At 38.8% G+C, this 15,477-nt stretch overlaps 1 protein-coding gene across 5 annotated transcripts in view; it reads left to right on the forward strand.

Moving 5' to 3' along the window:
• Nucleotides 1-15,477, forward strand: part of macrod2 (mono-ADP ribosylhydrolase 2) — a 384,274-nt gene that overhangs the window by 275,895 nt on the left and 92,902 nt on the right. For all 5 annotated transcript variants that reach the window (XM_019266258.2, XM_019266257.2, XM_010729933.3 and 2 more), the window contains exon 7: nucleotides 12,915-12,945. In XM_019266258.2, coding sequence (XP_019121803.1) covers nucleotides 12,915-12,945 — 31 coding nt within the window. The remainder of the gene's footprint in view (nucleotides 1-12,914; nucleotides 12,946-15,477) is intronic.

A 15,477-nucleotide genomic window follows, 5' to 3' on the forward strand; every position in this document is an offset into this window, starting at 1 on the left:
CGAGTGTCTGAGGGTTGATTTTGATTAGGACAGAACACTTGGTGAAATAAATCTCCTTTGGGATTTAAAGGTGGATACTTTGAACAGGCAATCCTTCAGAAGGCTTTTAAACTCAATAAATCCACTAACGCCCCAATGTTTCAAAACACTGCTTTTACAGCCTCATACTTTATATCCATATCCTGCACTGTGGTGTAAAAGTGACAGGACTACTTGGAGATGGCAGCAAGCCTTGGGGAGCACTCCTACACCACTTTCGCATCTGTTGATCCCCCATATCCCTGTACCTGCCATGAATAACGAAAGTTTGCTACGTGACAGGGCAGCTCTCCCCTTGAGGTTGGCAAGAAGAGACCATGAGGTTCAGATGGCAGCTGGTGGGCTCGGTGTGTGTACGTCTTCAGACGAGTGAAAATGTGGGGACAGGGGATGAGATTAGGTTTCCTAGGGCAACCTCGCCGCTTCATCCCATCGTAATTACTTTCATGCAGTGTTTACATCCGGTGACTGCCGGGAGTCTGTGTCCTCCTGATTCTCAAACAGGGTGGATTAAGAGCAGTATTGAACAGTGCAGCGCAGCCATCGTAGTGATGTTGAATGTGTGTACCACAACCAGTGAAAGTCAATGCCTACATACATAATCTAATTATAAAGTCAAACAATAACTTGGAATTCATGTATTCTGCAGCCTAAACAAACATAAAGGACTTAGTTTGCTGTGGCATCAGGCATGTGTTTCTAAGTAATTTCACGAGTATTGGACTGTCCCAGTATTCTAGAATATCATTCGCTTTATATCTTGCTAAAACACATTTCTTTGCTGACCTGTAGAAACCACTTTTTTTTTTTTAGTTTCACAAACCTGGACAAGCCAGTTTTGTAAAAGTATAACTATAGGTTTCTGATCATTCTCCGCCATGCCATCAACTCAACTTACATTGTAGTTAACCAGTAGAACCAGTAAAATAAAAAATAAGTGGGTAAATTATATAATAATGACCAAAATGCAGAAATAAAAGGAAAGTCTGGCTTCAGTAATGCAGATCAAAATGTTATGATTATGATCATGTATACAGAGGTAGAAATAACCAGGTTACTGTATATGCCAAATTAGTTAAAAACTGGGATACTAATATGCATGTAGCTCAAGCTGAGATAGGCAGTACCATATGTATTGTAACAACAGCACCACCAGGGCCAACCGGCCCCTTCAGATTAACTGTATGTAATTTTAATGATTAGTGTGACCAGGCATTTGTTTTTGTGGCATTCCTGATCACCTTCCATAAAATATGTCTGCATCACTGAATTTATGTTCATTCTGTCCTAATTATAATTTCTGAGACAGCTGTGCTTTTATGTAGCTACATATGGTTCCTGACCAGCAAAGCTAAACGTTCATCAAAGAGGCCAGAAAAGCTGAAATGTGCATTCACATTGTCACCTTCCAAGAACATTTTCATATGGAGACAAAGAGATACACGGCCCTTTGTTTTTGCCGTAGGTGTGAATATCATTAAATGTACCATGAGTGCAATAAATGCGAGTAGGTGCAGTAGCCTTTGCCCATGAGACAATAAAACACATATGGAAATGAGCCGACAGCATGACTAATAGCTTGCAGTTTGAACCACGCACACATCTCAGCAAAATGCCTGTTCTCTTTAAGTGAGCCATTATACAGTTATCAATGAGCCTGCTTCGCCTTTGATCTCTCTTTTAAGAGTTGAGGATTTTACACCCAAAAAAAGAAACACCTTAGAGAAGCCATTGGTTTGCATGCTGTCTACTGTTATGCCCAAAATGAGGATAAAACCAGTACAAAGGAAACTGTCACTCCCTGCGTCCCTCTTGTCCCTAATCCTTCCACCCCTGAGTCTGCGCCTGCCACACCATCATCAGAGCTCAGATCAAAGTGTGAGAGAATGGCCCACAGGTCTGCACAGAGGGAGAGCTGACCTCCTCAGAGCTTACTATGTCCTTGGACCAAAGTCCTTTTTAAGGGCTAGACATATTCATTGAAAAGCGATTCTGTGCAGTGTGCCTAAATTGAGCTTTACTTTGGATCAGCGATCTTGCTTTGTGGACATTCCCTGAGGCAGGCATCGTATCTAAAGTGTCAGTTATATAGAGACATTTTAGTCATCTCATTTGAAAGCACTTATGTTCATAGAGCCTGAAATAACTGAGGTCACTAACATGTATTATTTTGTTTATTGTAAACATATTTGTATTCATGCCCATGGTACTGCAATCTTAAATCTTTATTACTTAAAGCACACCAGACCAGTGTATACTGTAAATTGAAAAATAGTGTTTTCTCACACTAATACGACACAGGCCTTGACCTCTCATCCCGCTACTGTTAATTAGTGTTGGTTGCTCCTACCTCTGGGCACGCTCAGATTTATGGCTTTATGTTGTGTGGAGCTTTAAAGTGAAAGTGTGCTGCTGGGACCCAGTCCACCCACAGACTACATGGACAAACAGGCTTTTCAAGAATCAAAGCATACATACATGTAGGTGCCTTAACTGCATATGTTTATACTGATATACTGATATCTACCTACAGTATAAAAGAAAGCAAGTGGGTCTAAAATACCTAACTATTTACCTTGTGGGTCTGTGACTCTGCTTGTGTGTTTCATCATGACAAAATGTAGTCCTGGAGACACCTACTGTAGCAGGAATGAGAAGCAATTTTGAAAACATGGCCAGGTGTTGTGGACAGATATTGTCAATGCATTAGCATCACAACCATGCAAGACGCAGCCACAAAACTATACAGTTGTGAAAAATCAAAATTAAGGGTTGCAAGATGGGTGTCTCTAGTGACATTACCCATCCTAGTGTTGTAGTGTCGTATATATTTTATGGATAAGGAAGTGTTATTGCTATTGTGTTTTTGTGCTGTGCTTTACAATCTAAGGCCATTGGGTACATATTTTAATACAGTATAATCTATAGAAAGATTTATTCAAACTTTACAGGGATACTTGGACGTTTTTGGATTACTTGCTGACTTACTGAGCATTACATAAGAAGATCAATATCAATTTCATCCCTGCACATTCAGTACAGAGATAGATCAGTCACATGTTTAGCCTACCCTAGCACAAACACTGGCAGCAGATGAAAATAGCTAGCCTCCAACACACAAAAAAAATCCTTTCAGGGTTATCTGTTTGCCTACAGTAGCACACTTTTTTTCTCATGACCATTCATCTCACCCCAGTCTACCTTGGCTCATAAGCATACTGCAGCCTGCCTTTTATTCCCCCACACATTGCATCGCAGGAGTTCACACCAGCTATGTATCACTGGAGTTGTGCAAATGGGATGAGCTATCATCAGCGTTGCGGAACTGAGTGCGATGAAGGCAATCAGAGAGCACCCTGAGCTTCCGTTAACAAAGAGTTCATTAAGTCCATTAAATTCCCAGTTGACAAAAACATCCCAGGCTTCAAGTCTTGGAGTAATTATTCCTGAAGCACAAGACCGATGAAGAAATCAAGAGAAACAGACTCACCCAGTGGTATTCTGTATGTTTTGCCTTACAGTATACAGGAAAAAGACAAACATTCACTCTTCTAATTGGAAAATGTGTTCCTATGATTCAATAATAATTATGTACTTACCATGCTTCCAAAGGGTCAGTGCTACACCAGTACAGTGAGCTCAATTCGATTTGCAGTTAATGAGGTTAGGTCTCTAAACGAATGTTATTTTTTATTTTGTATGTAGTACTTTGGGAAATGTGGTTACATCCATTATGATTTTGTGTTGATCTCAAATCTTATATTAATTTGGGTAATAACTTAGCTTTTCCATTTCAAACAATTAAATACTGGAAAAAAAAAGTCCAACAGAAATACATGTAAGTTATAGTCGCGTCATTAACTATAATGTTAAATTAGTAACTTTGTAATTGTCGAAGATCATTTTTATATAACATATTATTTTTGTTGTTGTTATCTGCAGGAAATCTATGCTACCATCTTGTATATGGTTTTTATGCTGACAAAATATGACTTTATCAGTCAACCTTCAAAGGCTGTATACAAGGAATGGCCTGGGGGCTATAGGGAGTTAATATCTATTGGGATTTGTGCATGTCCTTTATTCTGGGTGACCACTGGGCTGCAGCTAAGAATAAGCTCTACTTTCACATCAGACATATTAATTCCAGCCACCCTGCTGACCGCATGCCACTGTATTGCCCTTTCTCCGTTGTACCTTGTTACACTGTCTCCTCTATAACCCCCGCACAATCGCTCTTGGCTCCAAAATATTGGCCCGCCCCTAAACACACAGTACCTCACCAATAAACCTTTAATGCTAGATCTTTTGCAGGGCAACACTTAGTAGCTCGGGTTCAAACCACAGTGGACAGTTCAGGGATGCGAGCAAAGCTTTTGTCATCGAATACAGTCTGAGTAAAGACAGGCCTTTTTTTTTTCAGGTTTTTAAGTAGCAGTCATTAGTATGCGATTTGCAGCAGACCTGATTTTTGTCTCACACTGGTCTTGCCACAAAGACTGGGGGCATGCAGCGAGTCACTTGTCTTCATATGTATGCTGTCCTGTCACCTTAAAATTCAGAGTGGGGTTTTGACTTTGAAGCCCCTTTGATATGGTGCTTTTGAAATGTTGAAGGACGCCTTGAAAGGAAAAAAAATGTTTAATTAGTAGCCTTACGATGGAAGGGTAACATAGGGTGGCTTTCACTGAGCAAGACCAGAAGCCCCTTTTTTCCCTTCTCTGATTAAATGTGCTGTTGAAGTTGATTTATGAATAGAAATTAAAGTAATGTCTCGTGAAAAATGCTCCCTAATTATTATTTTACTATTCATTTAGATCAACCACTTGGGAATCGTCTGTTCTTGTGCTACAAATCATGAGCTATATTTTAGGATTACTGATAATAACCTCTCAGCTCCATATGCTGCTAATCTCCACTGAGACAGTTTGACATGGGGTAGGGATATTTGAATTCACAAATGCCCTGCTTTTACCCTCCATAGAGGTGTATATATGTCTTAGCATTTCACATTTGCTTATGAGACAGCGGTTTGATAAATTCAGACAAATTTCTTCTAAAGCAGGGAGCTTTGATCATTTTCTTTATGCTCACCTGTAATTTAGGCCTACAAAATGCAAATGATGTCTAATGCTACACGCCATGCACACCATGATCTAGCTCAGCATTACCACAGATACATTTCTCTTTCATTTACTGCTTTCTTTGCTTCCATCTCGAGATTCAATCAGAATGCCTCCTACAGTTTATAATGTCATAGCTCTTGTGACAAATACAATAAAAAATTCATAATACTGTTATAATCATGCCCGGGTGAGGATCTTAATCAAAGTAAAGTTCAAGGCTTTAAAGGAAGCGGTTTTTTGATACCATAAATTGTGAAATTAAAGCCAATCAAATAATAGCTGAGGCTGTTGGAACAAATGAAGTCTGGTCATCAATTAAGAAAAAAAGGAGAAATTACCTTCACTAAAATGGTTCATGTGGTAAATTCAGGATTCTATGCAATTTTGCAGCTTTATTTCAACCAGTAAAACAATGTAGTCATACTACACTGAAGATTTTTTTTCAGTTTTCAGCAGACATATTATTGATCAATTCATAAAATATTGAATTTCTATTTCCAGCAAATTACCATAGCAAGCAGGAGAGGCAGAAACTGAGAGGATTCATACTTAAATTCAATAAAATATAAATCAGGATAAATTACACCTAAAGGTCTGTTTCTATTATAGGGCTGTGACGGTGTGATTTTTTTTTTCTTACCAGGGTGAAAAAGGAACGTATCCCCATGGTTTTGTGGTTCACCGCAGCATAGCTCCTTTAGGAATAGGGCCGTGCATAATGTGTGTGCGAGTGTGTGGGCAGTAGAGCAAGTGGCAGACAGTGACAGTGAAAACTGCATTCGCATCTCTTTCAGAAGCGTTGTAACCCAGGCTTGAACAGCAGGCTCTTTTTGGAGACTTTGTAATATAAATCCATTGTGAAAAATACAACACCGAAGGTTTTCTGTGGTAATTTATTCATCTGTCCATGTTTAACAGTTATATTTGTTAGCGTGTTGTTAGCTGTCAGCTGTCAATCTCGTCTTGGTTTGAGTCTGTCGACAGAGGCTGTGTTTTTGACTCGTCTGCCAATCAGAGGCAGAGTAGGGTGGGTCTTAAGGGGAATGCCGAAGGAGAAAAAAATAATGTGTGTGGAATAACATGAGATTGACCCCATAAAAATTTGTGGCGATGACTGGAATTAGCTCAACCCTGCATTAGGCATCACATGACCACAGTCATGCAGTTATCGTCACAGCCCAGTTCTAATAGCAACCTTTCTCAAATGAAGTCCCGGTTTTCTCTTTAGTTGTTGTAAATAATTGCTTTGGCCACTTAATTTTTCGATATATTTTTTTACAACTGTCTCTCTCTTCTCCACAGTGTTTCCGATCTGCCCACAGACAAATCTTGAATTCACCCAGCACAAGGATGCTAATCTAATCAATAAGTTATATTTTCAAAAACAGAAAATATCTGAAAAGAAGTATGCCTGGAGCTCAACAGAGTACTGGTACAGTGGAATAGCTGGAATAGGCTGTGTTTTTCTGTTGAGTTTACTTGGCATGTTCCTCACCTCCTCATTTGAATTCTGTCAATCATGTGCAGGTCACACAGAGGTCAGTCAGTTTGTCTCACTGAGGTGAATTCCTTTCTTTTGTCTCTGCCTCTCTCTTGCTCAGTGGTCAGTGCTATAATTTCAACTGATACTAAGCAGGAGTCCTCATACATAATTATGAGCAGACGTCTGGTTGCATGTGCCCTTGGTTCAGAGTAGTATCATTTTTATGCTGCTCTAAATGCTCCCTCTTTAACACTGAGGGAATCAGTGTCATGAGCAGACCTCTGTGGAAAATCATGGTGATATGAATAATAAAAGAGAACGATCTCCTACCAGACCTGGACAATATTTGTACATTGGTTTGCAATATTTACTGTATACATTCAAGTTTTGCAATGTAATAACCATATCATATTAAAAAAAAAAAACTTCTTGGAGTACCTGTGCACTGTAGCAGAGTAAACTGTGCTTGATCAACCATACAGTCAAGCAGCCATCAGTTCAGTGCCTGCTTGTGTTTGCTCCACTGCTCTGCCCTATACACAGGCTGCAACACTTACACTTTTTTTTTTTTTTTTTTTTTTGCCCATTCATCTCACCTCTGTCAAGTGTTTGGCTGACGGACATGCTGCGGCCTGTCTTTCTTCCCCTGCAACACTATCCATTGCATGTGCAGATGGGATCAGTGCTGTGGAACCGAGTGTGATGAACGCAATCACAGAAAGGACTCAGGGTTGTCCCACTGTGAAGTGGTGTGCTTAAGAGCTCTCGTGAACTTTCTGAGCCCTTCCTAATGTCTGAGGCCTACAGACTGGTTGGCCGAATAAGCTGTAGTTTGTAATATTATACTGTAACATAACATGAAAAACAGGGAGGACAGATGGAGCCCAGAATCAGCAAAAACAAAAGAAAGTCACTACACACCACTGCATCTTAACGCATCCATCCTAACTTAAGTCATCTTGTTTTAAAATTAGAATAACCCAATAAATCTCAGACTGTGATTATAGAAAGCAGGTTAAGATGGCTGGAATATTTCAATATAAAATCTTGACTGTGAGGTAAGAATATTTTACCATTTTCACAGTTGTTTTGACTTCTGCTACAGCCTCAGACTTTTACAGCACAGGATACATGTTTATGTCAACAAAAGCATTGTGGTAAGCACTATTTACATTTTTTGTAGTCTGTTTGTCATTTCTTTTCCTCTGTATCAGATGTTACCTACTGCTGTTTAAGGAAAGGATTTACTTGGTGGCGGCACATTTTCATACTTTATTGCTGGCAGTACTTTAGAGGAGGACAGGAATGTTCTGATGTGGTTTATTCATAACAACACAGATTTTCCATCACAAGATAGGAACGGCGCATTCAAAACAGCTTATCCTTAATAAGCTGTTTCCAGAGTATCATGGCTAGTAAGTTACTCCCTGCATGTAAACACAGCCAGTGATGGTGAGGCATTAATGGACACTCCAATATTATTGTGATAATACTTACACTTGATCACAGCAGATATAAAAATCTGGTGGTGGAACTCGGGCCATTAGGTTCCAGGTTTCTCATCCTCTGCATTTCTCCATCCTCCATTTAGCATAATGACACTCAAACAATCAGCGCTAACATTAGAATATGGAGTGTGGTATTATGCAGAATAAAAGGGTGTTAATGTGTCATATTTGAATATCCTGATCTGTAACCGTGACATGCTCTTCCCAGCAGCAGCAGCAGCAGGTAGCTGATTCAGACAGAGACCAGGCATGACCTACATGCTTAAAGAATTACAGCAGTCAACAAAGAGGATTCTCTTGGATTCATGTTCTGGTACCGTGATGTAAGCCCACACTGTGGCAACAGTGGTGAATAATAACATACTTGCGGTTGCATTTGCACAAGGTCTCCCCTTGCTGCTGTGATTTATAAGCATAGCTTCCATCTGCAAACAGGCTAGGAGGCTTCAAGCTACGGGGGCAGCACCCTGGGTCCAGTGCTATTTACTCAGCCAGCCGAGACGAGGTGCTCCCCCGGCAGGATCCTGCAGTCACTGTGCCCATGCATGGTTTTCTTACCTTTACCTGTCTGCTCACGGCTACTCTGCAGTGCCTGCAGCACAGGAACGTGACAGCTACAGCAGGGCAGCCGCATTTTGCCACAGGTTGAGCCATCTTTACTGTGTCATATCCTGCTGCTTAACAAATGACTGAAAGCTGCAGGCTACCATGCTCTCGGTGGAATAACAGTGACTTAGTTTTATGAGCACTGTCTTTGCAAAACTCTAGTCACACTTTGAAGTTAATGAATCATTGTTTTAATAAGCTGTGGTTGTGTCAATTTAAAAAACGGAATATTAAAATCTAATTTCCTATGCAAATATTAAATTAGCAAATGTAAAATTATAATTAACAAAAATGTAACATAGGAATAGTTTTCTAACAATAATCACTGTAACCACTCTGTGTTGTTCTTAATATACTGTGAGCTGAATAAGTATGCAGAGATGCTGAGAGGGAAGGTGCTCCACTTTAAAGTGATGTGATAGATTAGGGAGGAGCCCCAGCAACAGAATAATTTCCCTGGTGACCAATTTCAGAACACTCCTTAAGCAAAGAAAATCAGCAACAAGCCAACATGTCAGGCACAGCCTCATGCCAGGGTGCAAGCGAACACGCTGACTCACTTCTAATGAGCAGCCAGAGATAGAAATAATAACCTAAACCAGGAATCATAGGTCATGACTGCTTATATACCGCTGACTGCCCTAATTAACACTGGACCTGATGCAATGTAAGCAGATGTACAGCAACGCACACTAACAACTATCAAACTAGCTTCTACGGTGGCCAAGTGTTGATGGGGAAGAAAAAGAAAATCAGGCTATACTTTGTTACGCGTGCAGTGCTGCATGCTGCTTCTGAAATCTACTGGAGTTGTTTGTTGCAGTTGTACTATTCTTAGCTGACATGCTGTTCTAAACAAATTATAGGACACTGGCAATCATTAGTTTTCTGTTTCTAAATGAGCTAAATTTGTATTTAATAATAAACAGTTCCATAAGGACCGACTGATGTTTTCCTCTTGTACGTCTATACATGAATTTTATTTTTAACGCCTAAAGCTTTTAATGACTTAAACAAACCTTTATATATATATTGTAAAAAATATTGAGCATCTTGGCATTTACAAATATTGATTGTCAGTAAGATTTATCTTTTGTGCACACCTTAATGTAATTTACTGCTTGCTGTTTGGCTGATTTATGGCTGAAAAGGAAATGCATCTGCCAAAATGCTCTCCAGGCTTTACAGTTTTATTGGATATATTCTTCTTTTCACTTTTCGCAATAACAGTCCTTTAAACAAGTAAGTGACGTCTGCATGTGCCACAAAGGTGTCAGATCTTTACAGCATGCCGTTAAGTGATTACACACACAAAGATCGATACCCTTTAATGGATCAGTCAGGGAACTAATAAAAAGGATTTTAATTGATTATGCTGCTGATATGTCTTTGCCACAGCCGGTGCTGCGTTAAGGTTTAGTTGCTGTCAGAGCAGAAGTTCAAGTTGAAAAGACTGACATCGCGGCCTTTCAGCTGAGAGAGGATAACAAGACTTCTGGCTCAGGATCAGTTTGGCAGCTGAGACTGGCTAGAGGCATTGACAGGAAATAATGCTCATCTTGTCTGAAGATTAAATTTGTTTTACTTCCTCCTTATTATTACAAAGCTTCAAAATAGATTTTCCTTGCTGAAGTTAATCTCAATTCCTGTTTGTATTGACTGTTGCCAAATGTAAAACTGTCATAATTTAGAGAGTAGCAGAAAGTATTTTAACTTCTCTAAATGCCAAGATTTTACCAATGACTCCATGGATTATAAGTATACGTATATGAAGTACTGCAATTTATTTGTGCAGTTGTTTGGACATCCTTTGGGGTACAAGTAATATAAATGAATTTAAATATGCACACAGTTATTATTTTTTTCTGGTTCTCTCTCTTTGTCGGATATTTGACCATTTTGGTGTCCTCAGTTGCAATATGCTTTTGTATGTGCCATGGGCAGAGCTTGGCACGGTGCTAAAAATGGCCATGCTTTTCCACGCTTCATCATCTGTGGTTTGTGTCAGACCCAGACAGTCATCTGGAAAGGTCAACGCTTCGGTAAAAGATTTAAATCATCCCACAGTAGAAAGATTCACCTTGACAGGCGGAACCTGAAAACTGGTAAATAAGAACACAAACAGAGACTTATTCCTCTTTGCTTAAAGCAAGGACAAACAGACCATTGCATTTCAAAGCAGGTGTCATGGGTTGTGATGCTTTAAAGGGGAAAAAAAGAGTCAGTCTTTTTAATTAATTTTCTATTTTCTCAGTCTGTGAATTATGCTTATTTCTTCTCTCAGTTGAAAAGGCTCACAAGATTAAAACCTTGACTACTTGTTTGTGTAATCGTCATATGAGGATATTTATTTGCTCTCTCTCTCTCTCTTTCAGATCTATTAATTGTGGTTTTAGTTCTAAAATGAAGTGATCTTGGCAAGGCTGCTAGCAACAGCGTGTTTCTAAATACAACTTGACAGGGTCAGTGTGGCAAAACAAACTGTTGGGTTTAGATTTGGCACTGGGAGAATTTGACATATGGGTGTTATTCTTTGATGAATCTCTGTAGTGTTTTGTTGTTCTATATTCATCCAGTTGTGAGCTGCTAGTGGAAATGTTTTCCCTTTTTCTTTTTTCTTTTTCATTTGTCATCTTATTATATTAATGTTGTGGCCACGCCTTTTGATGAATGCAGGAACTAAAGCACGTATTCAGCTGCTTTTGAGGACAAATGGGACCTTTGAAAAAATCCTTTCTCTTTACTGTTTATTAATATACTTAAAAAGATGAATGTGAAATAGGGAAGCTTACTGCGAGGCCTATGTATCATAATATATTTGCTCACAGAAGTAAAGAATAATGAAACTATTTTCAGCTATAAAGCCATGCTTGAATAATATGTCTGCTGCAAAGTGCTACAAAGCAAGAACTATTACAAGGTGGTTACTTTTTATAATCTTTTTGGAAAAGACAGCCATAAATATATTCAGGTTTTTGCTCTTTAGCTTATGAAAATATTCATAATATGTGTTATTATTCTCTGCATGTCTGTTTTTGTTTTGCCCGTACACTTAAGCGGTCAGTGGGATATTATTGATTCCTCCTATTGATCCTAATGTGACAACAGTGACCTTTGTGGGTTTTAGTCGTATTATTATTTGAATCAAGTGCACTCAAGAGCTTCGTGCTGTAATGTCTCTGTTGTCACTGAGACACAGCTGCACACTTGAAATCTGAGTATCTGTCTGGATATGTGAATTCATTAAATTGAAGACATTTAATGTTAAATAGGCTAAAACAAAGTTTTCTTCCATAAACATCAGTGGAAGAGAAGGTCTGTGTGTAAGTTTGGGCTGCAGGCGACAGGCAGGATCAATCGACTTCATTTTGAAATTCATGCTGAAGATTATTAAGCACCAAGCTCTACGTGTTCTTATGAATTCACATGAGTCTGATCCGCTGTACCCTCAAGCAACATATGCAAACTACGACTATTATGGACATTAAGTATGGGCAGAGAGTAATAGGCTGTCATGATCATTGGTGCTACAGTAAATGATAGAAGTTTGCCTCTTTAACACAAAAGCATAATCGTGATAATCCATCTCATATGTGTGTGTGTGTGGGTGTGTGTACAGTATTTGTGTGTGTAAATAGGGGTGTTTCAGTCCAGGAGGAATTGATGTGTGTGTTTGTGCATTGTGTATGGAAGCTGGAGTATGGTTTACAACACAGTGCTACATTAGCATTGCAGAGACTTGGGCAAATTGTACTGTAAATTGCCCCTCTTGGGAATAAATGAGTGAAGCAGTAGAGGTAAACATCAGACATACAACGGTTAACAGTAGGCGTTCTAAGATGCTTACAGTCAATATAAATGTATGTAATGACATAATTATTTACTTTAAATTGATTTTAAAAAATTAATTCCCACTGTAGTTTTTGTCTCAGGGTGTCAAATAGTGTGTTTTACTATGAAGGGAAATGAGATTTTAACATCTTGGGCAAAAGAGATTTTTTTTCAGTTGTAGTTTATTTAGTGCTTAATTAGACTGACCAATGTTACTGTTGTTTTGTCCCATTTACTTAGTATGTAGTACCATATTGTTTGGTACAGTATGTGACCATGTTTTCACTTTTCTTTCTCTTTCTCTTGTCTTCCTCTGCACAGGCCTTCCCATGTATATCCACAGGCATCTATGGTAAGCTTAATCTCTCTTTTTTTTGTTTAATTGCATTTAACCTTGTCTTATCTATTTATTGTTGTAGCTTTAATCTGCACACAATAATGCTGTGTACCTGCTTTATGTTATGTTGATACCATATTGTTCCTATATGACTATATAAGGCTTTGTCATTGAAGAAGTATGCTGAAACATACCAACAAGTTCACCTTACACCATGTTGCACAAAGACACAACCTAGTATGAGGTGAACAAAATGTAGACCCTGAACAATGTTTGCACTTCCTCATGGGACCAGGCCTGATATGCAGCAAGACATTGCTGGCAAAGTGTGCTCATTAGACTTAAACAAAGTCACATTGAAAATATGCCAAACTTGTTGATGTAAACAGGCTTTGAAGTTATAATGGCAAAAGAAAAAAGAAGTTAGATGCAGGTAAGCTACTGGAGTGTATGTGGTGGAGTACATTCCCTCTGCTGAGAAAGAATAATTATTTTCTCACCGTTCTGACATACTGTATACGGTGTATGACATCAATTGAATTTGCACAAAGGCTCTAATAATCCCAGTGGGTGTCAAATATGTAAGGATTAATTAACGTGCTAATTATCATTTGCCGTCAAACAAATCAGTTTATAACTGTGCAATGTGCCACATTGCACAGTTATAAACTTGTGAAAAATGTAAAATTACCAAGATGCCTATTTTGTGTAGCACAGTGCATTTCCTGTTGTTTAAATAAAGGCCAGTATGAGTCAGTAGCTATTACACATGATCAGGGATCTCTGATTGTTTAGGCAGTCATCTCGTGAGAGTCATTTGGCACGCTGATCACTCTTAATGATCGCATAACAGCCAAGGAAATTAAGACCATTTTACAAGACCAGGTGCTCCCTATGGTGCAAACACTGTTCCCACAAAATGTTCACATACAATGATGATGTTGCCTGTGGGCCTAATGTAAGACAAAGGCAGTTTCTTAAACAGAAAAGTGAACTGGTAACCCGACCGTGGCCCCTCCAGTCAGCAAAACCAGGAATTAATCCTTTATGATTTTACATCTCCATCATCACTGAAAGAGCTGCAGGCTTTCCTTCAGAAAGGATATAACCTAAAAGCGTGTCAGGACATAAAACGATGAAGGATTGAAGCTTTTCTGACAGAAAAAGGTGACCATATGCTTCACGATTCATAGACTTTTAAGTGTTGTTCTGTCCATCCTGAGCTCCATTTTTTGTGTTGCAGATACAGTCTACATAAGGTTTATGTCACATTAATACTTTGTGTTGTTCTAAAAGCTGGCAACCTTTTAAAATATTTAATACCTTGAGTTAATTTACCAAACCTGCTGCAAATTACTGTCACGGCTGAAGATTTTTGCATCACTGCATGTTTTCAGTTTTGCAGAGTACATTCTAACACTGATGGTGTAAATGAGCACAGCCACAGTTGACTTACTCGAAACCACTGTCACTAATTAAGACCTGACGCTGGGCTGTTTTACTATACATGCAGACATTTGCAGCTGGATTGCAAAATGCAAGTGAAGCGTTGCCCATCATTGATTTCCATTTCATTTTATTTATTTATTTTTTTACAAATGTCAAACAAGCTGAAAATATACTAAAGGATGAGTCTCGCTTAAGGTGAAAAAAAAAACAGTTCTAAACCAAAAATGCAGTTAAAGGGCTGTGGCTGTGGATCAGGAGAGTACGGGCTTGGTGGGTTCAAATCTTCAGCTCCTCCTGTCTATGTGTCAAAGTGTCCTTGAGCAAGTCACTGGACCCCAAATGGCTCCCAATGGGCTGCACCTTGCTCTATAACCACTCATGTGTGATTGTGAGTGTAAATGGGTGAAACTCTTGTAAAGCACTTTGTCCGATAGGATAGAAAAGCACTAAAGAGGTTATTTAGTAATAACACATTGATGACTGTGAGTATGCGTTAAGGATATAGAAGCCCTTAAGCCTCAGTAATGGTGGCATATAAAAACAGACATGTCTGGTGTAATAATTGTAATATTTAGAAGTGTTATGTTTTACTTATTTTTAATTGTGTATACAACCTGTGTCTAGGATTTAGTGGCATCTAATGTTGTAGTTGTTGATTCTATCTAGAACCAGTGTTTAGTTTGTCCATTCTGGGCCACCGTAGAAACATGGCAGCTCAACATGGCGTGCATTGTGGAAATGGACCCCTAGCCTCATAAAAACATGACTATAGACTATTAAGAACATAGTTATGCATATTATATTACATTTCTGCATATTCTATAAATAGAGCCCCCTAAATCTTACACATCAAACATTTAAGAAGTATGGTCATTTATCAGCCACAAGGAAACATAAAAAATCTCTTTGCTCACATGTGAATTACTGTTTTTCCTTTAAAAAGTCATAACAACATGATGCAATTTCCATCCAGAGCCATAACTCTTGCTCCTTTGTCAACCCTGTATTCTGACAAACTGGCAGCTGTCACCAAGTTACACGCTGAAATACTGCAAATCACTGCTTATAGAACCTGACAAACAGTTGCTGTGCTCATTA

Source organism: Larimichthys crocea, chromosome III (genome assembly GCF_000972845.2).
Source record: "Larimichthys crocea isolate SSNF chromosome III, L_crocea_2.0, whole genome shotgun sequence".
NCBI lineage: Eukaryota > Metazoa > Chordata > Actinopteri > Sciaenidae > Larimichthys > Larimichthys crocea.